The sequence below is a fragment of the Austrofundulus limnaeus genome, unplaced genomic scaffold (assembly GCF_001266775.1).
Source record: "Austrofundulus limnaeus strain Quisiro unplaced genomic scaffold, Austrofundulus_limnaeus-1.0 Scaffold265, whole genome shotgun sequence".
Classification (NCBI taxonomy): Eukaryota; Metazoa; Chordata; class Actinopteri; order Cyprinodontiformes; family Rivulidae; genus Austrofundulus; species Austrofundulus limnaeus.
The window spans coordinates 342,098-368,618 of record NW_013952667.1 but is presented as its reverse complement, the minus strand read 5'-3'; the positions used below and the strand labels follow the sequence as shown (position 1 = coordinate 368,618).

Here is a 26,521-nt window from a genome sequence, read left to right as displayed (position 1 = left end):
CCACAAATTCTCCTAAATCACTCGTACGCACAACTTAAGAACAAATCTGTGCGTACGAACGGTTCTTGCATGAGGCCCAATATCTGTTTTAAGCAAAGGTTTTAGAAAATAAGACACGGTGGAAGATTTCTTTGTATTGCTTGTTTGTTTGCACACCAACTACAAAAACACTACTTTACCAGATGGTTAGGTGAGAGTTAATGTGTTAACAGAGTTTGAAAAACAATGTCAGGATTAAAAACAAGCTTAAAATGGAAAAAATAATAAAATCAAAAGTGAACAGGAGAGTGATTTGATTTTGTGAGATTGCAGGCAATGATATATGAATGATTGGGAGGCGGGTAGACAACTGGTTTGATCAGTCCAGATCACCTTAGGGATCTGGAAGTTCTTCAGCGCTCCGGTATGTCCTCCCAGGAGCTGAGCAGGGAAGGAATCTGGAATTTTAGGACCCGAGGCAGATGAGGCCAATTTGGAACCATCTTGTCTACTGTTGCTTCGACCAGGCTCTCCCATGGAAGAGGTCTGGAAACCAGACCTATCTCGATCACCTCGAGAGCGAGAATCAGGGGACCGTCTGTCTCGACTGCCAGTCTCACTCCGATGCCTCCTATCTCTTTCAGATTCACGGTCTCTGTCTCGTCCATGCTCCCCTCGACTCGATGACTTTGGCATTTCTCCACGTCTGTCTGAGGACTTTTCATGATGTCGGTGCTTGGATGAGTCCCGGCCTTCTCTCCTACTGTCATGTTTATCAACACTGTTCTTAATGACTTCCGGTCGTCCATCTGGTTTTAACCGCAAAGCCGTGTCGGAACCCTCCACAGCTGCTGCCCCACTAGCTGGTTCTTCAGGCCAGCGTTGGGCCTCAAGGGCAGGAATAGGGGCAGCCAGACATGGGTCGAGCTGGCCATCAGCTCTCCCTGCCTGCTGGAGATCGATGCTCACCATGAGGGGAGGGCGACTGGCACCATTCCCAGCTGCGGTGGCCTCCTGTGGTGTCAGTTTGCCAGCATTGCCACCTCCTGTTGATCCACTGCCTGGGGCACCAGTGGGACCACCCGGTCCTCCGGCACCTGGTTCAAGGGGAAAAGAGTCCTGTTTTCGTTTCTTCAGTGGCTTGTCTAAAAAGAAAAGACCAAGTAAGTAAGATATTCAATAATACATGTGTGTTTTACATCTATCACRTACAGACAACAAAAATCTTGATTCTATTTTAGGGACTCCATTATCAGATTTTCACACTACAGCGGCAATATGGCAAAATGGGGTACTTCTTAAAGCTAGTTTTGGTTATCACACAATCTAATCAAGCTAGTCATGTTCTGTTATTTATTGGCACTGTAAACCAGACAAACGGCAGCTGTTGTCGGCCACAATGCAGTGCTACACGCTCCACTCCTACATCCTCGCCAACTCAGCTCTGTAACTACCTCTGTTGCTGACTCAAGGCACACAGGCAGAACTCAATGTAAGCTTTTAGCTAGGTATGAGTCGATTTATCATTACAAGGTTCTTACAACAAGTAAACAGATGTGTAACAGTCTAAATGCAAGAGTGTGCAAATAGACATCTAGATTCTGCCCTTTAGAGAAAATGCTGAAGATTCAATTTTGCCTGAAGTAGCAAAGGTTTTTGTTACAGTCTTTCAGCTTGCAGCAGCTGTTCACTGTTGAAAAGAACATAGTAAAGTTACACTTAAGTCCTGCACAACACTGACTATAATACAAACCTTTATCTTGCACCTCCTTGGAACACTTCTCACTAGCTGCCTCTCGTTCTATCCTTTCAATTTCAGCAAGAGCATCGAGCTCTGCCTCATCATAAGGTGAACTTGGAGGTTGAAGACCGCCGGCACCAACTGCCTGCTGGAAGACCTGCTGCTGTTGCTGCCGAGCTGCCAGATTTTGCTGGAGAACCGGAACTTGCTGAAAGGCCAGCTCTGTCTCCATTAGGTCAGAGTTCTGATCCATACCAGGCACATCACCTGAGGAATTGACAACATGCATTAAATTGTTTCCAGGCTTTAATTCACAGAAAAGCAGTATTTTGTCCTTAAAATATTATCTTACAGCATGCGCCTCTTTGAACAGATATTTGGACAATTAGATGTGAAATTGTTTGGTATTCGGCAAAAAACTGGGCTGATCAGAAAAGAAAAAAAACTTACCTGCTGGATCAGATTCATTTGACTTAACCCTGGACAGCCTGAGGGTAAGTTTTGTAGAGTCCTTGTTTGGAGAGCTAACAATATCATACATATCTTTCTCCTCTTTTACTGTAGGAGCTTTCTTCCTTTGCTGCAGATGATGCTTTGAGTCAGGGCCTCCTTCTCTGGGTGAGGCTGCATAGGGGGGCGGGGACTGTAGAATAAGGGGTGGGCGAGGGCCCGCTACAAAACAACAAAAAGGAGAGAGAGTGAATGGTAAAACATTTAAAAAATCTATTTTTACATGGCACTGAATAAAAGACACTGCAAAGACAAGTAGTGTTACAGAGGAATGAAACTTTTCACAAGCAGTAGATGTTGATAAGTTTCAGGCTTGAAGCAGCTTTACTCAACAACGAGGTTAAGCAAAGTAAAGCAGAACTTAAGTGAGCTTACGTTTTGGTGTTCCCTCGCTCGATGCTGGAGAACAGCCTGACTGCGGAGACCTCAGAGGGAAAGAAGGATTCCTCATTGTGGAGTCGCCCTCCTGGACAACAGAGGAAAAAAAAGAAAGAAACAACAATGAAGTTTCAACTTAGATTTTCATTGCTTTGAGAAGATGCAAACATTTTTAAATGAAAACATCTCTTCATTTTAAATCTGGTGCGCATTCAGTTTAACTATCTGAAAGTTTTGGATCTTTTCCAAATATAAGGATATCATAAACGCTGTGCGTGTTAAATTGTAAAGTCTAAACTTGTTTGGAAAAACAATTACCTAAAATTTAAACAAATCATTTCAGTGTTTTTGATCTCATCCATTTTATTATTTAAAAAGACAGTAAGTTTATTTTTATTATTTGTTTAGTTTGTTGGGCATACCTCAATGCTCCGTCGTTGCACCATATTCATGTAGTCTTCAGTACCAAGTCTGTCTGGGTAGTGATTAGGAGCACCAGGCATCTGCCCAGAGACTTTGTCCTCATGGATATTTCGTATCCCACCAGACACCATCGGGCTTGCCACAGATGCTAAAAAATTAGAAAATAAATAGCATTTAGTTTTAGAAAATCTATGTTAGCTTTAAGGACTGTGACAGCAAACTTGACCACACATATCTTTTAAATATGCTGATAAATTAAAAAAAACACATAAAAATGTATTGTAAATTAGGCTGTTACTGAAAATGGTTAATTTTACCGTTACTACAGGGTTCCCACACCTTGGTCGACATCAAATTCAAGGACCTTTCAAGGACTTTCCAGTATCAATTTCCTCAAATTCAAGAACCACACGTGACGGCAATTATCTACTGCTACCACAGAATGTTACCAATAAACAGGTTTAATATGTAAATTCAGTGAACTGAACAACATAGAAGCTGTTGAGTCAGAATCAGTGAAAGAAGGTGGATTAAATGTTACCCTACATTCATATCCACAATACATAGATATGTAATTATGTCCTGGGAGGTTCAGCAGCTCAGTTAGGGAGGAGGGGATGTGAACATGTCCAGACACTCAGTGAGGACAGGAGGAGCTGTGGTGCTCTCACCTGGGCTCAGAAAGAAGGACCCGCCCTACTCTGCTCTGATTGGGTAAAACTATGACTACGGCTCATGTTAGTTGTTGAAAGCAACGTCATTTTACCGTAATCCTGAGTTACCCACCGCAACATTTTTTTTTAATATGGAGGATGAAAATCTGTCGTATAAATAAAGAACTTCAATCCCTAAAAAGCATTCAAGCACTTTCAAGGACAAGTGTAATTTTTGGCTGTTTTCACAAACTTTCAAGGGCCTTAAAATCATTTTTTTAATTCACAAACTTTCAAGGATTTCAAGGACCCGTGGGAACCCTGTTACTAGTTGGAACCTATACACAGCACTTACTGTTGATAAAATTCCATATTAAAAATATCTGAACTAAAAATGTATTTTGAGAACATATGAAACAATCACTAGCTCTTCCTCACGTTACTGCTCATTCATTTTTACAGGGAAATAAAACATACATTCAATGTCTCAGACCAGATTCTCTACATGCAAAGTACAAACATTACAACCAATTACATTTAAACACAATAGCTGCAATCATAGGTTATGTAACAACTGTAACTACGCAATGCTTTTTATACTTTGAAGTGCAAACCTTTATTACACAGTTCACTGACCCATATGTAAACTAGGAATGCAAGAATCTATTTTACTACAATAAAATTCTAGCAGTGTCATCCAGGAACACAAAATTGTATCGATATTTCAAAAACTGCACACATATAAAATAGAATGGTAAATTTATCTGCCACATGCAAGAATGACAAGCTGACATTAAGCAAGTACTGACTGACGTCAGCTCTGATGAGCTTAAAGGCACACCAGAAATGACRGCACTGCCAAATTTAATGAAATATTTCAATAATTAATATTCTATCTTTTTTTGTATTTTAATAATTTCAACATCTAAAGACGTCCATATTTTGACTAATGCAACATAGTTCCTTTATACACCCTATTAGTTATATTCACCTGTTTGAATTCTACTTAGATTTAAAATTCTATTTAAAATTAGTGTAAAAACGTCAGGTGACAAAAAYAATGTTAGTAATCTGTTCGCTGAAGGCATTTACTACACACAAGAGGCAAACAAGAACCAGATTTTTTTATGGCAAAATCCCAACACCTTAATGAATACAGTTAAACATACAACACCAGCATAGTGCTAAAATAACCTGACAGTACAAATGTAAATGCTCTTTTCATTACAAATGAGGCTGAGCTTATCAAGTGGACCAAAAATATTGTTTTGTCTAAGAATTGAGTTTAAAGTTGAAGTTAACTTTATATTTTAGAGCCAATCTCTGCAGAGTAAACATATTCGCACAACACATTTACAATATTATTTTAGGTGGTTTGAAATATAACAAGAACAAACCCATTCAAAATAATTTACTCTGTTTATCTCATTATATGYTTTTTCACCCAGCCTATATATCAGAAGAAAAACATATACAAAAAAGCACTGATACACTCTCCTTGTACACATGAATATACAACACACTCAGGCATAAGGTCTCACCTTGCATCTGTTGTGTCTGGTTGTAACTGGGTGGTTGTTGGTGGGGATACTGCTGAATGTAACCAGGTGCAGGGCTCTGAGGAGTGTAAGGGCTGGGCACCGGACTGTTCTGTTGGCCCATGTACCGACCACCGGAACCAGTCTGTGGYGCCACAAACCGGCTGAAGATATTGAAGGAAAAAGAAAGATCAGTAAGCGAGAAAACACWGAAGATAGAAAGTTTTAAAACACTAATTAAACTATTTTTTTAATTAAAAAAAAAAATTACACTAATGAAACTAACTCAATTCACCTTAGAAGACTGTATTTTTGTACCATAAATAAACTATTTTCACTGTCAAATTARGACTATTTTTATACTGCTTTGGTAATTTCCATTGAGCTCAATCATGTGACCAAACACACCTTGATGGATTGGGAGAAATTGCAGCAGGCTGAAAGTTTGCTGACTGGGCAGGGCTATGCATGGAGTTTTGGGTGATCTTGAATGGTGGTACCATTGGCTGCATAACATCTATTTAAAAAGAAAAAAGACAAAGAAAAACACATTTTTATATAAAACTAACACAAAAATTATAATATGGGTTATATTGTTAAACCATAATATTAACTGGTGGTACCATTGGCTGCATAACATCTATTTAAAAAGAAAAAAGACAAAGAAAAACACATTTTTATGTAAAACTAACACAAAAATTATAATATGGGTTATATTGTTGAACCATAATATTAACACCAAATTATAATATTTAAGAATTTATGTCTTTACTTTTCTCCCTGAAGATGCCAGGGTTCCTGGCCAGCATGGTCCGCAACAGCAGTGGTGCATCTCCTTCAGGCTCATCGCTACCCAGGTTGTCCTTCAGCTCTCTAAAGATACAATAAAATAAGAAAATATGTTGATTAATAATTTATTATCAGTGCAAACATATKTTGGATTTAAACTTTTGGTGAATTTATTTTCCGAGACGTGCGCTGTCGACAAGGAAATAACTGCGGGAAATACCTCCAAACTTTATTGGTACCRAAACTGGCTAAGGATGCAGCAGAGTGGTGGATACAACAGTGGTAAGAGTCAAAATATTTTTAAACTTAAAACCCTAAAAAGACRTATTTAGACTTATTTTGATCGGTCGACATAATAAGCGGCAAGAGCCATTCTTTGACTCCTCTCCCTCTGTTCTCAGATTGAGTGACAGGGAGCTTCAGAGCAACTTTCCCACACCTCTCTATACATGTAAATTCCCACCGTTTCTATTGATTATACAACACTTCGCAAACCTCCTCCCCATAATACTGTATACTGTGGTATTTTCTAAAGGTTATGAAAATTAACTATACTACCCAACCCCACAGTCTACCATTCTTTGTTGAGATTTATCAGCACGCATTTTGCTATGCAAATTATTAAGCTACAGAATTTGAAATAAATTTGCTGTGTTTGTTGTTTTATATATATGGATCATTAATGCAAATAGATGCTAAAATGCAGAAATAAATAAATAAATAAATAAAACTAAACTTTAAAGGTTTTTGGACTGACAGTGATTAACTATTAAGGAATTTTCCCCATGAACTATTCTGCCAAAAAGACATAATTTTAAACCTACATGTGCTCCGTGGAGACCTGGTTGAGACCATGGGCTAACTGGGAGGCCAGATTCTCATCTCGACAGTCCAACAGACGATTAACATCCTCTGCAATCCTCCCATTGAATAGGAGGCTCTTAGTGGTGGTGGCAGGTAGAGGGGAAGGGAGGGGCAGCTGGTTCAACACTAAGAAAAGAAGAAAATTTCCATAAGGACAGGTTTAGGGACACGAAAATAAAGTAGTAACAAAAAACTGTTTGGACATATAATTAAAAAAAACAACAACACAAACGCATGAAAACGAATCAATTATACATTTGTTTAAATAAAAAATTTCTGAAAAAGGCAAAAAATAAATAAATAAAGAAATGATGTGCCTGAAATACAACTGTGTGACACTCACAGTCAGTGAGGCTAGCGATCCCAGCGAGAGTGGTGATGGGAACATGAGGCATATCCCCATTCATGCTGAAGGTGAGGGTGGGGGAGTGTGTTGATACACAGGTAGATCAGGGGGTCAAACGACACCTGTCCTCACCTCACATCTCCCGGCACCTTAGAAAAACCAGGATTAGTGAGAGAGAAAGGCATAAACAGAATGAGTGATGAACAGCTGGAGACAAAAATGGAGAAAAAGAAGTACTTCAGCCTAAAACGAACTGCCCTACAAAATGAGTAAATAAATAACATTTAGGAAAAAAGATGAATGTGTTTAACTCTCAACATTTTGGGAACCTAAAAAACAGTTTAAGACATAGTCTAAATTATTTGATGCATACATATTTCCCTTTATGCCTTATTTTTWGTAGAAAATTACAAAATATTCTTGCACAGGTTAAATGTTAGTAGTCACAGTGAATTAATTKATCAGTAGGGAAATGTCAGTGGTTTGTTTATCTGTAAAAGTCTAATAAGATGCTTAACTCAAAAAATAACAACAGCCAAAAATACACAAGAAATTGAATTAAAATTTATTATCAATATTTCTGTGGCTCTTTATAGGTATATATTTATGGGTGATTATTCTTGGTCTTTCCAGAAGAAACAAAAGTTTAGTTTCAAGCTTTGATGGCAATAACGAGTCAATAAAATGTAACTCCCCTAAAAGCACACATACATGTCCAAGCCTCTTAAAAATGCCTTGTGTGTGTGTGTGTGTGTGTGTGTGTGTGTGTGTGTGTGTGTGTGTGTGTGTGTGTGTGTGTGTGTGTGTGTGTGTGTGTGTGTGTGTGTGTGTGTGTGTGTGTGTGTGTATATATATATAAATCTGGGTAAGATGCTCTATAAAAAGAAATGAATTGAACCCGATCGGGAATATTCAGTACATAAAGTATTTTAATACTGCACAGTGCCTATAATAGTGAACTTCACTGAATAAGTCTCAACATTTTGCTTGTCTTGACAAAATAATAAATCTACACAATCTGTTCATTTAAACCACATACTGCCTTAAAGAAAGGTACATACTGTATATAGTATACATGATAAATATATATTTTGTGTTATAAATACTTCTAACATATTGYAATTGCATAACATTTATAATACTGATATGCATTTTATATTTGCATGCATGCAATAAAAACGTTATCCTCTGGTATTTTGAATTCTAAGATACTCAAGTTATGAAGTACCTTAACATATTAGGCATAAAGGAGGGGTTCTTGCTTCATGTCTTAAACAGTTTTACTACATGCACCTGACATGTCAGGTAAAATTGTGCAAGAGGTCAAGTAATAGCACGGAGAAGAAAGAAGGCTATAACTTTACAGCAAGCTTCACGGACTTTCAAGTTGTTTAAACATGTGATGCCAAATTAGAAATTCATGCACTACACAGCAAAATTAACAACAATTACACAAGGATAAGAAGATAAACCACATTTATGATCAGTTGTGTTGATATTTACATGTCATTATGGCAGTACCTTTTCGAAAAACTCTGTGCAGTCTCCGGTGGACTCACTGACATCTCAGATAAAAAGTCCTACACCTCCACTCTGCTGAAAGAGAACATGGCTCTGTGTCAGAATTTGCAGCATCAAAGTGCCTAAACAAAACCACACAGCAACAAAAAATAACAATAATAACAAAAAGATATAGATGTTGCCAAAAATAGTAGCATGTTGTAAGGGCACAAATGCAACTCTTTTCTGCAACGATCGTCAGTCATTTTTGGTAATAACTTGAAATGAACGACAAACGCTCCTTCACGTAAACACTGAAGCCGCAACCTGAAACGAGAGCATCATGCTATCACTGCAGCCACACTTCCTTACTCGATAAAGAAACTTATTCTGCGCACTATGTGACGGGAGGATCAACAGATGGATAATGTAAACAGTACATTAGCAAGCGGTGTCGTTAGCATGCTTAGCTTGTGTGGATTTCCACAGCACGCAGGGGCTTGGCTCTCGGCTGACAGCTGTGAGACTGACAGGCAGGAGGCAGCACAAAGGAACAGATGCACTGTGATGGTGGCGGCAGTGGTGGGGGGGCTGCATCCTCCAGAAGCAAACAGCCACCGTACGCCTCTCGCAAACAGAGTAGCTGCAAAGCGAACTACACGGTCCTTATTCACAACAATAAGCCCGTCCAACAACAATCAAGCTGCGAAAGTAACTAAAGCTACGGCAAAAAGTACAGTCAAAACATTTCCAAACTGCACTTAAAAACCAATGGCACCTTTTGCAAAAAAGCTCCAGAAATCCAAAACACTCTCATGTAAGACGTCAAAAAAACTCACAAGACAGCCCTGTCGTTTAGCAGACACTTAGCATTTATATCAATGTTTCTCCGTTGAACTGCGGAGATGCAGCTTAGAAACGATCCGCCGCGAAGTTCCCGACTGCTTGGATCCTTCGAGCTATCACCGAAGCAAAACCAAAATCACTCCGAACAGCAGCCAAACATTTGCTAACAACAATAGTCGTGTTTTAATAGCTGGCTAGTTATGCTAACTAGCTCTAACTGTTTTTAGTTGGCTTCAAATGTTGCCTCTCGTTCAAATAAAGGGAAGCCGATTCTAATACAAGGAAGCGCTAGTCGGGGTTAATGATCATGTTAGCCTATTTTTAAATTAGCCTCGCAACAACAACAACAAAAAAAAAAAGTAATGGGTTTCAGAGAGCGCACAAGTACGGGCAACTGCAGGGATTTCAATTCCGTGGCAACGGCCCAATCCTCGGGCTCGACAAATGACATCCAGTTGAGGCCGAGCGGAGCAAAAACACACCGAGCTAGCCTGGCTTGCTAGTTCACTTAGCTTCCGTTACCTCCCGGTCAACGATCAACGACGCCGTAGGTGTTCTTGCAACAAAACACCAATTATCATTAATTATTACAATCGATTTTAAAGTGATATAAACAAAAAAACAGTTATGCGAATATTTACCTTAGGATGTTGCGTGAAAGGGAGGGGAATGTTTTAGCTTGGTTTGTGTCCGTATCTCTCTAGCTCCCCCTTTCTTCTCTCGCGCAGCTCCTCCAGAAGGAACTCGACTCGGCTCCCCTGCTAGCCGATGAGCTAGCCTGCTATAGCTATCAACAATAATCCGGGTCGGACCGATTCGTTCTTCTTCCGTTACTCAAGGGTGAATATTTCAACATATATTCGTGGGAAAATATTCATTCTTCGGAGCTTCATCCGGTCTGTACCGACATAAGCAACGTTTGCAGCCAATTTCGACCGTAAATGAGAAATATGACGAATTTTGCGATCATCAAGAGGCTCTCCTCTCGTAGAACAAAATGCCGACCGGAAGTTCTGTCGTCTGACTGACCGAAGATCTCAGGAGTGACTCCCTCCATCGGCGCCAAACAAAATGCCAGGCGACGTAACAAATTGTATCCGCTAGGGGGCAGTGTAAGACAACTTTGTGTCTTCTTCACTTTGTATTATAACATTAAATTGTGTTGTTTTACAATAAAACACAGTTCATACATCTTGATCTACTTTAATACTTTTACGGAAATTACGTAAATTAAATTAAGTAAAACACAATTTTGTTTAAATATGTTGATCACTTTTACTGGTAATTATCTCCCAAAACCATTGTACACACTCCTTTTTACCAAGATTTTTGCATAATTTGCCAGGACATTTGTAGCATTTGATATATTAAGGTTTTGGTTTACACTTAGAAAAAAAATATGACTCTTCAGTGAGCCTTGTGCAAGGAGACTCCACAAAACACAGTGGTTTATGATAACCAAGTTTCACCAGCTGTTGATTGTTTTTAAAAGACTTAGAACAATTCCGATTATCTGGGAGGCTTTGTCTGCATTTTAGGAAAAGGTATGCTAAATTATTTGATTATTAGGTGTCCTCACTCTAATGAACAGTGTTCTGAATTGAGAAAAAAATCATAAACACAATAGCTACATAATTGCATCATCAGTTACAAATTACACCTGCACAGACTGTTATACAGAGTCATTGTTTTAATTTTTTACTAAACTCATAAAGCAGAATTTCTATTTCCTGAGATTTGATAAATCATAAAAAGATTTTATGTTGTTTGTTTTTATATGCTACTTATTGACCTCGATCCCTCAAATAAAATGGGAAAGAAAGTATTATTTTTGTAAAAATAAAGTAAAATGTCCTTATCAGTTTTGGTACCAGTAATGCATGATTACACATTCAAAGCAGCTTCATTCAGACATTGTGTTTACATGTTCTTGATTCAACTGTGCTTCTCTACAGTAAAACATTTATAATGTTGCTTGCGGTCCAGTCGAGTCAGTGAAAACACAATCACACATAGAAATGATAACTAAATATAATAAACACTCAGGCAGCATTTTTTCTTTATTTTGATTTTTAAAAATACATGCAAGACAAAACTACAAAAGTTTGATGGTATTTGTGTGAATTCATCACGTCAAAGCAGGTACTAACAACTGTAAACAAAATGAACTACTCCATTTCCAAAATTCTATAAATGATAATGCTACAAAAAAAATCTAAAGTTTTTTTCTTTTGCATTTGTAATACAAATTATAAAGACTGTTAGTTGGTCATGAGGTTTGGTAAACTTGTGGTTGTCTTTAATTATACAACAATTAAGTAACCATTTTTTTTCTATATTATCTACAAATAATATACATATTTATCTACATTTATCTATACAGATACAGTATGTTCAGATTGATCTTTTATACAAAACAAGAGCTATGTAWGAACTTTTCTTTTACATTGAATTAGTTCAATCCTAAACAGCAAGTTAGCCAAAGCAGATGATGGAACCTAAATGAAATCTAATACATACAGTAYGTACACATTAAATTGGGCGACACAAACAAACAAGGTAGCAGTTTAAGAAGAAAAATCTTCAGCCTGCTGTTTACAAAATGAACCCATTCAGATCACTTGCGATGAATTCTGTTGAGTGTAATGAAAGTGATCATCCAGATAACACTTTTCAAACACAGTGATGAGTATTTTCCAACAAAAGGCACTTGTTTTATAATTATTTTTTAGTTTTTTATTCATTTGTTATGGAAAGCTCAGGAAAGTGGTTAGGTTCATATTTTTAAAAAACTAATTTGGGTTTGATTAGGTTAAGAGAGTTAATGCCTCATTTTTTTGTGTGTTGTTCAGGATTCACATGTGGAATAAATCAGCAACAAAATRCTTTCATAATTTAACTTAAGGTATAACTAAGTTGAATTTTTCAGAATTGTATGTTGAAAAATGATGTCATATTCTAAACTAAAGAAATGAATGTGAAGCAAAAACACTGAGACATTTAACAATTAGTGTAAAGATCTATTTTAGAAACAAAAATGAAGATTCTATCTGTTTTGCTTATCTAGTACTTATTGCTTTAGACTTTTACAGGTTAAATGTCTAACATAAAACATATTGATACTAATTCAGCGTAAATCTGTACAACAAACTGTAAAAATTAAAGCCTCAGGTATATGTGCAAAAGGTTTAAAGCAGCCATTTTTCCCACGAGCCGTTTTTTTTAAATGTGTGTTTATGTGTTTGGTATCTGATACATTTCACTTTTCTCTAAACAAATTCAAACTTAAACTTTTTTCATTTAAAACACTAGGGAACTAAGCAAAAGCAGCAACCTTAAAGCAAGAAGATTTGTGCATCTACAAACTGTGATGACCCACAGCAAAACCGGCCTCTAGTGGACAACATCAACATTTACAGTCAAAGCAAAGTTTGCACGTTGAATGCACACCACATGACAGCTGGGCTCTGTAAATCATTCATAATAGTAAACAGCTGCCCCCTTTCACCCTACATGCATCCCAGGAAGCATCACAGTATAAACCCTTAGAGTCAGCAGTGTGGAAARCGGGGACCCTCACACAGTAGTGGAATTCATTTGGCTGAGATACGTTCTAGCAGTATGTTTCATTTCATTAAAACCCTCCAGGTTTGTGAGTTTTGAAAATTAGTCTGTCTGTGACAGAGCAAGGGATTTTCCTACAGGATTACATCCAGCTTTGGGTGAAAGAATTTGCGCTCCTTTACATCTTGGTTTCGCTGTCATCCAGCCTCTCRTTCTCGTATGCGTTCTCTTGGGAAATTAGCTGGTACGGCTTCCTGTCGGCTTCCTCCGCCACCGCCGAGTTCCCCACCTCTGGGTCCTTCTTTCGCAGCTCGTGGCGAGACAGGTGCTCCACGATGCCAGCTCCGATGGAGTCGCCGAGGACGTTGGTGGTGGTGCGCAGTCGATCCCTGAGAACAGGGAGAGGAGACAGAAAACAACATGAACTAACAAGACACAACAATGTTTCTCACTCTTTGTAAACTCTGAACAGAAAAAAAGGTCGATAAATAAGAGTTTAAACACTCGAAGACAAATTTTACAGTAAATCTAGAACAACAAGATTCCTTCTGGAAGATCTGCTCAACAGTTCTAAGACATGTTGCTGAAGGGCAAAAGTGATTGTGTTTTGCAATAATTTTACATGATAAAGTGAGGTCCCTCCATTTTATGGAWACTTACAGGAACCAATCAACAGCAATGATCAGGGTGATGTCATCAGTGGGAAGCCCTACAGATGTTAGTACTATGACCATGGTGACAAGTCCAGCTTGAGGGATTCCAGCTGCTCCAATACTGGCTGCTGTGGCTGTAATACTGAGAAGAGAAGAGTCTATTTGAACACGTCCCAGCACTATTTGGAGCGTTTCTTCAAAGGTTCGAGATTCAAAGTGTTTATTGTCATATACACAGATGAAACATGTTTCCCTGAGCAATGAAATTCTTACTTTTCTGTCCACAGTGAATGCCAAGAGACAACAAGACGAAAAAAAAACCCGACTTAAAGGATACTAAAGAAAGTAATAAGGGGTAAAGGATAAAAAGACCATGCCTGGAAAAAAAAGAGACCAAACTAGAGATAATAACATCAAAAAGGGAACAACACTATCAGTGTTTAGAGCAGGGCTATTCAACTAAATTGCTCCGGGGCCACAGTTACTGCAGGTCAACAGCTGAGGGGCCGAACATCCAGCAATTAAAGTTATTATGTAAATAATAACAGCAATTAAAGTTATTATGTAAATAAACCAAGTATTACAAAGATCTGTTACCTTTGAACCTGTTTATTTTGCTGCATTTAAYCATGAATACAACATACAGATCCCTATTAAAAGTGATAGTTAAACATGATCCAAAACAAAAAGAACACATTTTGCCTCTTAGTTGACGCAAATATCATTTTAACATCTCTGACTTGCCAATTTTTTAAACCAATTTTGTTTTCACTTTCATCATTTTATTTTCAACTGCTTGTAGTTTTAACTGTCTTGAGTGTTTATAGAAATGGTTTTTCCCACCTTGTAGCCAAGATTCTGACGTTTCTGTAGATACCAAATATGTCTATGTTTAACTAAAAGAACCTAAAGTAATTAAAGTAGAAAACCGGGGGTCGGGCTTAAGAGATGAATAAATCAATTGGAGGGCCGAACTTTGGTCACTTGCGGGCCGGATGTGGCCCGCGGGCCGCCAGTTGAACAGCCCTGGTTTAGAGTGTGTGCAAAAGTGCAGATGTGCAACAGGTTTCTTGATAATAGCACTAAGGAGGGTCACTTCAATTTTTTTTTTCTGTTAGCTCCAGAACTAGTTGTCCTTGTGTTTCACTTTGGTCAAAACTTACAATAATAATAAAAATTCTTTTCTGGACATCAAAAAATTTAAAGAATAGTTTCAACATTTTGAAGTGGGATCCTGTGGAACGATTGTGAGATGAATGTCGTAAAAAAAGCTGTTTTAGAGTAAACATAATCCAAGCATTGCAATACCTGATGGTGAGAATCTGTCCAAAGTTAAGGTCATAATCATTGACCTGGGCAATAAAGATGGCTGCCARGGCTTCATATAAAGCGGTGCCGTCCATGTTTATGGTGGCACCAACAGGAAGCACGAAACGGGTCACACGCTTGTCCAMGTTGTTGTTCTCCTCCAGACATTTAAAAGTGATGGGCAATGTGGCAGAGCTGTGAAGGCAATAGGAGAACATTTTCTATGAACATGGAGGCTTTGCATGTGTAATATTTAGGTGCTCAGTCCAACCACCTACCTAGAAGATGTTCCGAGGGCAGTTACGAGCGCCTGCAGCAGCCCTCCAATGAATAGGAAAGGGTTCTTCCTAGTGATGACGAAGTAAAGCGTTGGCAGGACTATAATGGCGTGGATGAGCAGGCCGCAAATAACCGTCACTGTATACATTCCCAGCTGACCTCCCATAGCTGAGATGTCATCCATTTCCACAATCTTACCAGCAATCAGAAACAAGATACCAATGGGGGCATACCTGAGGATGGACAGGTTTTAAAATAAAATTGCAGTGCAAGCATTTAATGTTTTGTTGTCTTTCCAGTCATTTAGGAGCTTTAACACTTACCACATTATTATGGCAACAAGTCTCATGATGGCTTCATTAAGGCAGTCAAAGAAGTCTCGGAGGGGTTTTCCTTGTTCCCTCATGTTGCCGATGATCAGACCGAAGCAGATGGAGAACACCACCAAACCCAGTGCATTGATTCCATTTACTGCCCCCGGCACCGGGATCATCTCCTCCTCGGCTATTTGCTGAGTGCCGTTCTGCAGTAATATGGTGTCATTCACCGTGACTGTCACGTGGATTATTCTTTTGGCATACTGCGTCTTGAACTTGATTTCCACAAGAAAGAAAATAACAGATCATTCTTGGTTTAGTAAAACATATTAAGTGTTAATTCAATCATATAATTCAACGTTTTTTTGTCAACAAGTATCCTTTGAAATGTCATTTCCGAAAACCGTTAAAGAAATTTTACAAGTTTTTTTAAAAAAATTTTTTACATTTTTTGGATTAAGCTCTAAATACGATGGTTTGAGTAATATGTTAATATTAAATAGTTTGTTACTTTGGAGATCCAGTATCAGTATGGGTTGTTAGAATAAAAATGGTGAAAAGGAACAGAAAACCCACATTGCAGAGGTTTTTATCGCCATAAGGTGCTGGTGGTAAAAAAGCTCACATAACTATGTAAAAAAAGATGCATTGGGAAAATACCTGTTTGGTGCAAGCCTCCACAATGTTAGGAGGAAACATGTTTCTGGAAAACAATAAAATAAGGCTAGTTAAATACTTACTTAATAGTATTTTTTTGTTTTGCCAGATTTGCATTCTGAAGATGTATTTTTTTTTYACATTTTCCTACTTTGAACACCTCCATCTGAGTGATCAGTGTCAATTGAGGAAATCCAGGGAGAATGTTAAATGGAAATGTTGTTGACAGRCTCGGTGCACTGGAGTCCACTCGTGCCACTTCTAGCATTAACATAGGTACCTGATAAGATCCAGAAAGGCATCAGCAGCGTTGACCTGCTCTATCTGCTGATTCTTGGTGAACTCTTGCTTTGATCCCTTCCCGGGGTGAATAATGAGCACCATGACAATACCAATGAAGACAGCAATGACGGTTGTGGTGGTGTAGTAGATCACTGCCCTCATTCCCATTTTACCAGAGGCACGGCTATCCAGAGCAGCAATACCTGGAGAAAATAATTAATTAAAACCATATTAGTATAAATAGGGTAAATATGATTTTTTTGGTCTGTTTTCTAAGTTCAGTTGCCTCTGATGGCCCCTTTGAGTTAGGTTGACTTTCAGAGTTAAACAGCTGTATTGGTACATCCAGTAAATCCAGAGGTTCATGAGTTATTTTGCAAGTTGAAGTAATTGTTTACATTTTATTTCACTCATTATATCTTGTATGTAGATGTATCCTACTTTTGAATTATAGCACATGTGTCAAACACAAGGCCTGTGGGCCACATTTGGCCCGCGGTGACTCCCGTGTGGCCCGCCGGGGGAGGGGGGTGTATATACTATATATATATATATACACACACACACACACACACATATATATATATATAATATATACATATATACACTTTAAATTTATGGTTAAATGCAACAAAATTAATTTAATAAAAATAAATGAAATAAAATAAATTAAAAGAATTCCTGTCCCTGAGCTGTTGGCTTGGAGTAACTGAGCAATTTAGTTGGATAGCACAGTACTAATGTCTGAAAATAAGCTGCTTTAAAGTCAGCATCAACCATAAACTCAATCTGCCTTTACTTTTAATAATATTTCTCTATTTATTTCAGATTTAGTCAGTCACACTTRGTTCTTATCAGTGTTTAAAAGAGGACGTTTTAAAACACTGTTTAGTCAAAGTTAAACATGAAACATCAAAGTTCATTACAAGTGGCCCTTCGAAAGCCACCAYAACTCTCATGTGGCCCTCGGTGAAAATGAGTTTGACACCCCTGATTTATAGCAACTGGCTGTCACTAAAATGCTTTTCTGATTTCAAACAGAAAAACAAAAAATGCTGAATTTGCCCGAGGAGTCCAAAGACAGAATTTATGTATCAAAAATGTGAAGTAGGTTTCTGTTGATGTTCTTTTTATATTTATGGGAAATTTTCCTAATTTCCTTTGGATGTCCATCCCATGAAAGTTGAATTAATATGCCGGTAACTTCAGTTCCATTGTGCATAGAATTTGCCTGGGAAAAAGTTGCAGCAATTATCTGTGGAATACACCCATCTGGATTATCTGAATATCACTATCTGTGATAACAAAGAGTCACGAGAAACCCAATCTGACGGTGACCTTTAGTGGAGGAAAAACAACACCTTCTTCACAACACCTGGGGAAAAAAAAATTGTAAAAATCTGCCTTCCTATTGCACATTCACATGAAGCTACAAGAATAAAATAAAAAGAATATGGTTCTTGAATAAAAATGTTGTGCTTAAGTTAAAGCACGGCTTCTACTTCTGTATCTGAACAGTGCTGAATGTTCCTCGGTGTGTTAATAGATTGTAACAAACAGTGTTGAGTTTATAATAACTGGTTCAAATACAGYTTTAAAATTGACTCCAGATTGTAATGTAATATATGTAAAGTGTGTTCAGGTGTCAAAAGAAGCATCTGATGTTGCTGTCTGTGATTAGCTTTTTTTAAATTAATCAATTCATTTATTTTTTTGCGTGTTTCTGTTACACGGGAAACTTTTTTGACAGGTCGGCTGTAAAAACCATCAAAAAATTGTTGGACATATTCCACTCTATAGGGACAAAGCTAGGAGGAAAAAGTCATAAGAAGAGCTGCTTTGAAAACCATGTGGTTTTGCATTTTCAGCGTCAGCTCCTATTGTGTCTTTTTTCTCTTTGCAAGTTTTGTGTTGCTGAGATTTATGTGCTTCTTTGAGATGTAGCACTTTAATACCAAAGTATGTGCATCTGTGGCAATTTATGCGAGAAACACTTTGATACATAGAGGGTGGTTCAAGGGTCACAGCTTGGTTTTTGAGTTTAAAGGAAGGCAGGGGTGTTGGGGGGGGGGGGCTATTTGGAATAAAGGTTAATGAGGTGGGTTAGCGAATGGATTATTATCATGAGTATCAAAGAGGAAATGTGTCTGGGTATGGGTGTATTTCTTGCCTTGACATTGTCTCAACATGTCCAGGACACTCTTGTTTGGAACCTCCCTCAATTTTTTTTTCACCTCCTCTTTTTTCCTTTCCCTCCATCGCCTTCTCTTGTTTCTCACCCTCGTCTTCCATCGTTATATCCAAATCTCACCTCCCTCCTCTCTTTATCCAACAYGCTGGTCTTATTGCCACAGTTCTCTTTCATTATTCCACTCCTTTCCCCCTCAACCCCACCCGCCCCACCTGACAGGCCTGGGAAAACCTGTTGACTTAGTCAGTCCTACATGTACTCACAATGATCCCCAGCGTGTTGTCAGGGCAGCAACAGACGCGGCCTTACCAATTCAATCATTTCAAAAGAACCGAGATTGAAGGAGCACGAGTAGAATGACTTCTTTTGTAATTTAAGGGGACGTTCATCAAACCCAAAAGTCACTCAGACGAGTGAAACACAGGACGTGGCGACTGTGAGAGGGCTTTCCAGAAACTATTTGCCATCCACTGATGATGTAAGAATGTATTCTTAYAAGAGCTTGAGCCCTACAAGCTCGTTTTCTTCTTTTTAGTACATTTCCTTCACAATGTAAAGCCTGAAGGCTTAATGTGCTTATAGTTGCAAGTTGTCTGTGTTTAAAACTTTATAAGATCAGAAAGTTATTGTGTAACTGGTTGTAGACTTTTCTTTTTTTTAATTTCATCAGTAAAACACGTGTCATTTTTCTCTAATGCTTTTATTCATAGTTTTCCACTTCATTCATCCTAAAGCTCCCTTCATGTTTTACTTTACAGGTCTTATAATTCAGCTCAAACCTCACAGGGCCCCTGATTTTAAATTCACTTTTAGACCAGCGAAGAGGCAAGTCCTCGCATGGAACAACTCGCTTCATACAGAAGAATCTTTCAGTCTCTGAATCGTGTTATTTTGCCACATTTTTGCAGAAACTCTAGTGCGTGCATTTTCTGCATGTAAAATGTTTCTTAGAGTTAGAATAAAACTGCTGCACCCTGATTTACTTTAATAAATCTAACCTACACAGAGAAGATAACCAGATTACCAACTTCAGTGGCTTTAGAAAAAAATCTAAATTTGCATAAATAAAGCAAAAATGTGGCAAAAATAAACAAACATGTAAATAGTTAAAAATAACTTTTTCCCCAATGTTGTTCAACACAATTTTTAATAATCATAGTTTTAATTTTAGTGACACATTTTTGAATTTCTTGTTTGCTTTTTAAAATATCTAGTTGTTTTCCAACATGTGTTCTGAGTATAAATGTTAATACCAGAAAGAACGAAGAAAAACACAGAATAAAATGATTTGGTTTAGTGAAAAAAATTTTTTTATACTGAAATATATTTAGCATATGTCCCCCATTCATTTAAATTATATGAATGAACATAAAAATATAAATAGCTTGCAATGTTAAAAATAAAATTGGTATTTTTATGTTATGTTGCATTTCAGGACAGACTAGTCACAACAGAGCAATAACATAACTTTTTAACTCATTTTCCTATTGTGTGTATTCCAAGCTTTTCAAAGGTAGTGCRACCCCAACTGGTTGCTGCATGACCTGAACACCTGTTRCCCCATGTTTTTGTCATGTGTGTCTTCGTGAATGGGTGTTCTTAAATGTAATTTCATTGTGCAAACAATGACAATAAAGGCTTTCATCTTCTTCATCATCATCATCATCATCATCATCATCATCATCATCATCATCATCATCATCAATTTAAAAAGCAGCTAATAAAACTGATAATAACTTACAGAATACTGACTTTAATCAGTGTGCATTGCCAATGCAATGCRCACCATTATTTTCCTGTTTCTCTTTAATATTATTATTATCAGTGTGCATTGCCAATACAATGCACACTATTGGGATTCATTTCCCATCCAAGTCATCTCAACTTTGTCATGCTTCTCCTCCTGCATACTTTGTCCTAGAGCTGCCATTGCAATTTATATCTGTAAAGCTCCTGTGCCAAATGATTGCTATGCCTTTTGGTGCCTGTAAAACTGATAGTTTATGAAATATTAATGTTTAATGAATTATAATGACAGTCAATTGAGCCTTGTATTGGTCCAATACTGCCCCATGCTGTACTCAACTTGCTACTGCACCATAGTTTAATATTTCAACTCAGGAGTTCAGTGTTTACAGTTATTATATATGCTATTGTAATTTCTATCTGTAAAGGTCCTATGCCAAATGATTGCTATGCCTTTTGGTACCTGCACAACTTGTAGTTTTTGAAATATTAATGTTTAAACTTTAGTCCAAATTCATGTAATGGRGAGTAAATGGGGCCTTGTAATGGTCCAATACTGCCCCCAGCTGTACTCAACWTGGAACTGCACAATAGTTTTTTAATATTTTACCTCAATGGTTCAGTGTTTACACTACTAATATGATTGTACTTTCGTGTTTCACAATAAATTTGTCTTAATACTGCTCTATTGTTGTCATATTATGCAGTATAGTGTCAATAATTGCATTGGCAATGTGGCCTCTTTCTGCACACATACAAACCAACCCCTGGCGCCACACTCTGCCAGAGCTCTAATGGTCTAATGGTCTATATGTCATGGACTTTCATGTGGAAGATCAGGGTTCAAAACCTGGCTAATGCAACTTTAACAAAAAATCTCTTCCAACTTCATATTGTCACTCAATTACCTTAATTACAAACACCTGCTCATGTGACAGGCACAAGCTGGTATAGAAAACACATTTGAACTTGGTCCCATTTCATTTTGTAAGTCCAATGYTGCAGGTMAAGCCATGCTGCAATGACATGCAACGTGGCAAYGCACACTTGTTTTTACATCGTAAAAACCCATGTCTAGTTGTATTTACAATTTTGAAACTGTGACCAAAAACCTCAAATTAACACTTCAGAACATTTCTTATTAAATTACCATTAATAACAATGGTTTTATTYTCTGACATTTGAGTTGTGATAGGTGTGAAAAATGTCCTGATTGAAAAACCTTCTTACAAAAAAAAAAAAAAATGAAGGTTTATTTATTGCAGATGATCACAGTTTTTATAGTTAAAGCAGTTTGTTCAGCACCCAAAAGACAGAAATGCTAAATTTGGATTTGGTGTTTGACAACACAATCCAGCTGAAATGAGTACTGAAATAGTTATTCTGACTCTTTTTTGATTTCGTCATGCCTGAAGCTATGGTCATGTGACATGATGTCAGAGAACACTGATGTTATTCCCGGCTATGGCACAAAGCAGACCATTGTCAGACAACAAGTCTTATCCGTCCCTTCAGGAGACCGGCTTGTTTCCCTGTCAGTCTTCGCAGTCAGGMTTATTAAACAAATGATCACGATCTATGTGTCTGAAATGTACAGAAAAKAACAAAAATAGTGTAACTCAAAAAACAAACAGTGTTGTTGTCAGATCAGCATTACYGAGGTGAGGTATATGATTCAGAGCTGAGCTGCAAGTCATACTTATGAGTTCACCCTAAACCTGTCCCCCAACAGGCCTGAAAGTAACAAACAGCATCGGCTGAGCAAACAACTGGCTCACGAGACACAMGCTGGTCAGTGGAGCCACTGGGTGCCAAACAACTTAATCTGTGTTGTTCTTTCACAAAGAAAACACAGGCGCAGCGCCTGACATTGATCCAGTCAAATAACGTAAAAAGAGCCTTAGGGCGTTAGAAAACACCGGAGCAGAGCTTTCATGTCTTTTTGTGTGAGTTGTTTTTATTTCTACAAGGACTACAGAATGAGAAGTGAGCTGGAGTCATGCTGAGGAGTCAGGCAGCTGTCTGTGAGGGGGAGAAATGATCGGTGATAATGGATGGAGGAAAGAAGTGCAGCTTTGTGTCTAARCTGTCATACAAAACAGGGTCAAAGCATTTCGATATATGGGGTGATTTTAATTTMGACTTAGATGAAGACAAACAAGTCATTTACTGCAATGATTTTGAAACTTGTGGTTGATGTAATAGGTTTGTTTGCCTACAAATTTGTCACAGTTCTGAACTTTGCGATGCACCTACTGATGCAGATAACAAATCATTAGTAAAAAGCTTGCACCTTTAAGTCATATTGAAATTTGTTCATTTAAGCCTAGCAAATATATATAAATAAAATAACTGTCATGGCGTCCGGTCCATACCTGTAATGAGACTGGAGACCAGCAGCGGCAGCACCAGCATCTGGAGCATTCTCATCAGCAGCTCTCCAGGGAAGGAGAAGTATTTCACTTCACGATAAGACAATTTATACGGACGCACGGCGAAACCCAGGATTATACCTGYAGCAGATGTGGAAGCAAAGATGAGCAACACTGATAAGGCTCAGGGGTGGTCATCCAGAGCTGATAAAAAATAGAAAAATATCATATARGTTTTGACATAAATCCCACTGATGCTTTAGGTTGGTTGTGACCATGAAGCTATTTTTAAATTTGTTCTTGAAGTCTGTCCTGCCAGTCCAACACTAGGCAGGCTGAGGTGACTGACCCTGCAGCCTGACCTGAGAAATAACCTAAATGTTACAGTCCATCAAACGAATGCACTATGACATAGTGTATTTTTAGCAGGGCATTTGTTCATGCTTTGGTTGGGTCTGGCCCACCGCCTGAAGGTAGAATGCAGAGGTTAAAGGCAACAGGTTCAGCCTCAGGGGTGAGCAAAGACCAGTCTGCTTTTGCCATCAGAACTCCCCCTGTTCTCTCACCCGGTGACTTTGACTCCAGTTGTTTCTGTCTTCCATCCTGCCACAAAGCTCACTGACACGACCATTCATGGGTTTTAACCAAGTTCAACCGAACGGCGAAAACATTTCCACCACACAACGTTACTAACCTGTAATGACAGCAGTTACGGTTAGAATGACGAAAGCRTTTTTGAAGAAGAATCTCTTTATGTCATTCTTTGTGATGTCCTCCACTCTCTTCTTGGCCTTTAGAGATCGGTTCTGGATGCCAGCTCGGATCTGGTGAAGACCACTCTGGTTCCTCTGAGGGTTTTCCCCGTTGCTTTGTGTCATAGCTGTGGCTAGACCTTTCAGGTGTTGGGAAACTAGTCGTCCACTGGACTGGAACAAAAACAGGTACAAATGCTGGTTCTCTCTGGCACACCTCCTTTTGGTTAAAGCTGCCTGTGTGAGAAATAAATATCGTTAGAAAAGCTAAAATCAGTGTTAGAATCTAAAAAACAAGGTTATTTTCTTTTTGCAATCTGTGAGATTCCCCACATGTACAATGATTAAAGGCATCACCAACACAAATGATCCAGCTTAGTGAGATTCTGAGCTCGGATCACACGTGTTTCACTTGCACCGAAAACTACTGCTGACGACAGTAAAACACACGTGTACACTTTTTGAGTTCACACATTCAGCTGACAGWTCAGGTCTCACACACAAACTGCGCTTCTCATGAGGTGGTTCAGTGCATCTCCAAACACATCAAATAGGAAAAGATAGTATTTTCTGCTGTACCTTTTAGTCTTGAGCAATAACGTCCTCTGGGGTGATCTCGGGTTTTTAAAGGGGAAAGTTCAGGTTTAAAGCTTGGTAGGGGACGAGGGGCTCTTTGGTTCTGAGCTGACTGCTGTGATCAACCAGCAATGAAGAGAAGAGAGGAAAAAAAAGAAGAGGGGAGGAGAAAAGAAAGGAGGGAATTGAAGAACCAGTAAGAAATCAGAGGCGGCCCTTGTGGTAGAAAAAAAAAAAAGAATGTCATTCAATGTGAGTTTGTGGGGAAGTGAAGGCAGGGGGCCAAAATAAGTAAAATAAGGTAGAGGAGGGGCTGCTTTTCAGACTTGTGTGACTTGAAGAGAAATAAGCTTTTCAAGCAGCAGAAAGATAAAGAACCTTGTTGTTTTCTTCTGTCCCTCTCCGYCMCCCCCCCCCCCCCCTTTTTTTTTTTTGTCATGCTCCATACAGTAAGTCTAACCGGAGAATCCTATAGACAAAAAGTCAACACACAAAAACAAGTCCCATCATTTAGAAATAGGAAAGCGACATCCATTTTTTTTGGCACATCTCCAACAAATACAACTAAATCACACTGTATTTGCTCTTCTTTGCCACATTTTTTATATCTGCACCATATAAAAGCCACTCAGCTGTCCTTGCTTCTAAAAAAATCATCCTGTGGAGAATTTAGTTGGTTAAACTAAACTGAGAAGGTAAATATTTGCCAATGGAAAGTGATGCAACTAGTTCTAAACTTCTGCCATGAAAGCAACATTCACAGCATTTTATAACACAATTTTTTTGAGGAAGCTGACTAAAGACGTGATAGTTTTTAGCTACACAGCTGCTTGACTTTGCCACAGGAGCCACAGCTGTTGGGACATAATCACCTGGAATTTGTTTTGGCAGCGAAATTCARCAAGCCACACTTTGGCACGTGGTGACTTTTTCAGAAGACATTTGTAAATGAGTCTAAAACTAAAAGAGGCAGACCTGAGAGCACACTGTCTCAGTCACAGCATGGGGAATCTAATTTATGACACAAATACTAAAAGAAACCTCGGATTTTAACCCACAGATACTCTCGCCTGCACACTGCGTCTCATAGTTAATGTGACACTGAGTTTGTTTTATCATCGTATTTCTGGGAATCAAGGATGTATTTGACAATGTTTCAAACTAGTGAAAATGTAACAGAGTTCACTCAAACTACTGAAAAAGTTTCCTTCTTCCCACATAGTCTCCTTCGGATAGTTTGAATAGATTGAAATATGAAATAATAATAAAAAGGTTAGCACATTATTGTATGGTTTGAGGTATTCAAATTTAAATCCAGCAGTGATGTTTTAAATTGTGATGCAATCCCCCTGCAGTGACGCACATGTTTGCTGCCAACCTTCAGTTTTTCTGTGGTCAGATGAAAACCTTGATCAGGTTCTGTTTGAGTATTAGCGCCGACAATGTGCATGACTGTTTACGAGTTTCATTTGCCAGCAGGTCATCTGAGAACATGTGTTTTTGATCACATCACCCCAAACCTGAAACTACTTAGGTCTAAAGTAGCCTATGGTTTGCTGGAACAATTTCTAGAGACTATGATGCAAAGACAGTATTTCTGTTATTTCACTTGACAGCACTTATTCTGAAGTTTGTGGCCTCACATATATTTATGTATGAAAATACCTACAACCGTCTAATTTAGGTAGCAAACAGCTATTTCTTCTTCCACATGAGCCTTATCGCTCTGAGGATGTTGGACCTCTTCAGTTGTTCTGGCTGATGAGCCTCAACACCCACTTATGAAATGCCTAAAACTGTAGCATTAAGAGTTTTTTATTATTATTTTTATTTAATATTATCAGAATTTCACAACAAAATTGGTTTTGTTCCTTGACTGATGGAACATTAACCTATTGAAGATGCTTTTTAAAAAATGACCAAAGTGAGCACCATAGGTTATACAGGTAAAGTGATGGTGTACAGACAAATGCTCACAAGATTAAAGCTCATAATCTTGATAAAATAAAGAGACAAAAGCTCACTTTTTTAAATCAACAAAAGGTATGGTTATGGTGTTTGGTGATGGATAAAATCCCATATGAGTGGGGGCCTCGTAAGTGGTCCCACTTACAATGACATCGGTCTTTATTCAAACCTCGGATGAAGGTCATGAGGTTAGAAATAGTGTTCTGAGCTTCTCAGGATCCATAAAATGGTCCCCAAGATTTTTTTTCCCAGACCATTGTCATGGAGTCTCATCACCATTTTGTGTCAA

At 38.2% G+C, this 26,521-nt stretch overlaps 2 protein-coding genes across 2 annotated transcripts in view; both read right to left on the bottom strand.

The window, feature by feature from the left end:
- nipbla (NIPBL cohesin loading factor a) overlaps positions 1–10,589 on the bottom strand; it is a 31,124-nt gene extending 20,535 nt beyond the window's left edge. The window contains exons 1-12 of the mRNA XM_014020784.1: positions 10,209–10,589; positions 8,743–8,814; positions 7,219–7,370; positions 6,836–7,001; positions 5,995–6,095; positions 5,631–5,739; positions 5,226–5,386; positions 3,031–3,179; positions 2,606–2,696; positions 2,171–2,392; positions 1,733–1,987; positions 373–1,124 (exon numbers count right to left, since the gene is read on the bottom strand). Of these exons, the coding sequence (XP_013876238.1) occupies positions 373–1,124; positions 1,733–1,987; positions 2,171–2,392; positions 2,606–2,696; positions 3,031–3,179; positions 5,226–5,386; positions 5,631–5,739; positions 5,995–6,095; positions 6,836–7,001; positions 7,219–7,282 (2,070 nt within the window). The 5' untranslated portion in view covers positions 7,283–7,370; positions 8,743–8,814; positions 10,209–10,589. The remainder of the gene's footprint in view (positions 1–372; positions 1,125–1,732; positions 1,988–2,170; positions 2,393–2,605; positions 2,697–3,030; positions 3,180–5,225; positions 5,387–5,630; positions 5,740–5,994; positions 6,096–6,835; positions 7,002–7,218; positions 7,371–8,742; positions 8,815–10,208) is intronic.
- Positions 10,590–11,609: 1,020 nt separating this feature from the next.
- On the bottom strand, positions 11,610–24,378 carry slc1a3a (solute carrier family 1 member 3a). Its single transcript, XM_014020783.1, has 10 exons — positions 24,268–24,378; positions 23,631–23,925; positions 22,940–23,077; positions 16,626–16,830; positions 16,349–16,391; positions 15,695–15,963; positions 15,371–15,604; positions 15,093–15,287; positions 13,792–13,926; positions 11,610–13,520 (listed from the first exon to the last, which is right to left on the bottom strand). The coding sequence occupies exons 2-10, from the start codon at positions 23,812–23,814 to the stop codon at positions 13,310–13,312; spliced, it is 1,614 nt and encodes a 537-aa protein (XP_013876237.1). The 5' UTR covers positions 23,815–23,925; positions 24,268–24,378; the 3' UTR covers positions 11,610–13,309.
- Positions 24,379–26,521: the final 2,143 nt, after the last annotated feature.